At 46.2% G+C, this 2,425-nt stretch overlaps 1 protein-coding gene across 1 annotated transcript; it reads left to right on the forward strand.

The window, feature by feature from the left end:
• The first annotated feature begins 377 nt into the window (after window positions 1–377).
• Window positions 378–2,222, forward strand: JUN (Jun proto-oncogene, AP-1 transcription factor subunit). The gene has a single exon (XM_075320410.1). It carries the CDS (start codon window positions 491–493, stop codon window positions 1,433–1,435), a length of 945 nt encoding a protein of 314 aa, XP_075176525.1. The 5' UTR covers window positions 378–490; the 3' UTR covers window positions 1,436–2,222.
• The last annotated feature ends 203 nt before the right edge of the window (window positions 2,223–2,425 follow it).

Raw genomic sequence — 2,425 nt, forward strand, 5'->3', positions numbered from 1 at the left:
TTGCAGGGGGGTAAGAGGTCTAGAAGCAGTGAGCAGCCGTTATTGGGGTGCAAAGAGTTGGGGTGCATTGCAAAAGTTTAATATCACGTTTTTAGGGGTTAAAAAAGATTTCTAATAAGATTGTTAGGGATGATTGCAGCTCTGGAAGTAATGGAGCAGCAGGACAAGTGCTGGAGAGCATGACTCCGATGTGTTATAGGTGGAGACGTTGTTAGGGGTGCAATACAGAAGTTTACTAAGTTTTGGGGTGCAAATCTATGTATCTCTGGAAGTGCTAGAGCTTGTTATATAGGGGTAGAGGTTCCCTCTATAGGGGTGAGGAGTGTATATTCTTCTAGGTCTCCCTATGGTTGGGGTACATGGTGGTGTGTGACGTGCTCCCGGACACCCCCCTAATAACCTGTTTGCTTTCCTCCTTTGCAGGACGTATTTCTAGACCCCAGTGACTGCGGCATCACGCGTTTCTCCCTGCGGCTCGGCTCCGGTGTGTATGACTGCCAGGATGGAACCTACTTTCTATGACGATGCACTGAGCGCTGCCTTCAGTCAGCCCGAGCCGGCCGGCTACGGATACAACCCCAAGGTGCTGAAGCAGAGCATGACCCTGAACCTGTCCGACCCGTCCAGCGCCATCAAGCCTCACCTGAGGAACAAGGCGGCGGACATCCTCACCTCCCCGGACGTCGGTCTCCTCAAGCTGGCCTCGCCGGAGCTGGAGAGGCTCATCATTCAGTCCAGCAATGGGATGATCACTACCACCCCGACTCCCACCCAATTCCTCTGCCCTAAAAATGTCACCGACGAGCAGGAAGGATTTGCAGAGGGGTTTGTCAGGGCGCTGGCAGAACTTCATAACCAGAACCACTTGCCTAATGTCACCTCTGCACCCCAAGCCCCTGCCAGCACTGGACTGACCCCCGTCTCCTCCATAGCAGGTAGCACTGGATACAGTAACACCTTGCACTCTGAACCCCCTGTGTATGCCAACCTAAATAACTTCAACCCCACTACCATCAGCACACCCCCTGCCTTCAGCAGCAATGCACTGGGCTTCACCTCGCAGCATCACACCAGCCCGCCCATCCCCGTCCAGCACCCCAGGCTGCAGGCTCTGAAAGAAGAGCCCCAGACTGTGCCCGAAATGCCCGGCGAAACCCCTCCTCTCTCCCCCATCGACATGGAGTCTCAGGAGAGGATAAAAGCCGAGCGGAAGCGCATGAGAAACCGGATCGCAGCTTCCAAGTGCAGGAAGAGGAAGCTGGAACGCATCGCCAGGCTGGAAGACAAAGTCAAAAACTTAAAGTCTCAGAACTCTGAACTGGCATCCACTGCCAACTTGCTGCGGGAGCAGGTCGCCCAGCTGAAGCAGAAAGTGATGAACCACGTCAACAGCGGCTGCCAGCTCATGTTAACACAGCAGCTGCAGACATTCTGAGCCGACGGAGCGGCAGCAAAAGCCAGGAACGAGCGTACGGAGGAGATGAAGCAGTTTCAGGTTGAAACTCCTGATTGGAGGAGAAAACAAAAATAGGCGTCCGTGATCTGACTGTTGAGCACGCGTGCGCGAGGGGGGTCTGCCCGGCCTTCCGTTGGAGCAAGAGGTGGTGGGGCAGAGCGCAGGATCAATTCTACAGCACCAAGGCCTGTGTGTAACATTGAGACCTGCATGGACCCTTTACGTTTTCATGATCGTTCAGTATTAAGGATAACCTGCTATACGGACTGTACAACTTCTGTAGTTCTCAAACAGAGGGGGCGGGCGGGGGGCAGTTGTCTGATCACTCTTATTTTTGTTATATATATGACAATTTCTGCTTGTCGTTGACCCGATTCTATATTATATATATAAATGTGTACATAAATGTTTTTTTATATATTATATATAACACTGACGAGTGTCAGTTTGTGACAGCTTCAAGCTCTTTGTAAGTTATTTATGTCCTTGTTTTGGGTTCCTGAAAAAAAAAAAGACGAAAAAAAACCCAACCCATCATGGTCTGTAAATAAGAGAATTTTTGAACTCTTTTGAGTTTAACCTTTGTAATAAAATTATAAATTTTATTTTCTATGTTTTTTGTTTTTCCGTTTCCAAGGATAATTCCACATATTCTATTTAAGAAAGTTTTTAAAGATTTGAAAAACCTTAGATTTTTTTTTTTATTTATACTGATTATTTTTTTTTTTTTCTTTTTACATTGCAATAAAAGTGCATGTCAAAAGTATTTCACGTCTAGTCTGCCTTTCATACTTTGCCTCTATGCAAACTGGTTAAGAGGGTGTTTAAATCTAAGAATATATATATATATATATATATATATATATATATATATATATATATATATATATATAATGTGTGTGTTATACATGCTTAGTAAATTGATGGATAATGCAGATTTGTGTTTGTTTTTTTGTTTTTTTTTTAGTG

The sequence above is a fragment of the Anomaloglossus baeobatrachus genome, chromosome 8 (assembly GCF_048569485.1).
Source record: "Anomaloglossus baeobatrachus isolate aAnoBae1 chromosome 8, aAnoBae1.hap1, whole genome shotgun sequence".
In the NCBI taxonomy this organism is placed as follows: Eukaryota; Metazoa; Chordata; class Amphibia; order Anura; family Aromobatidae; genus Anomaloglossus; species Anomaloglossus baeobatrachus.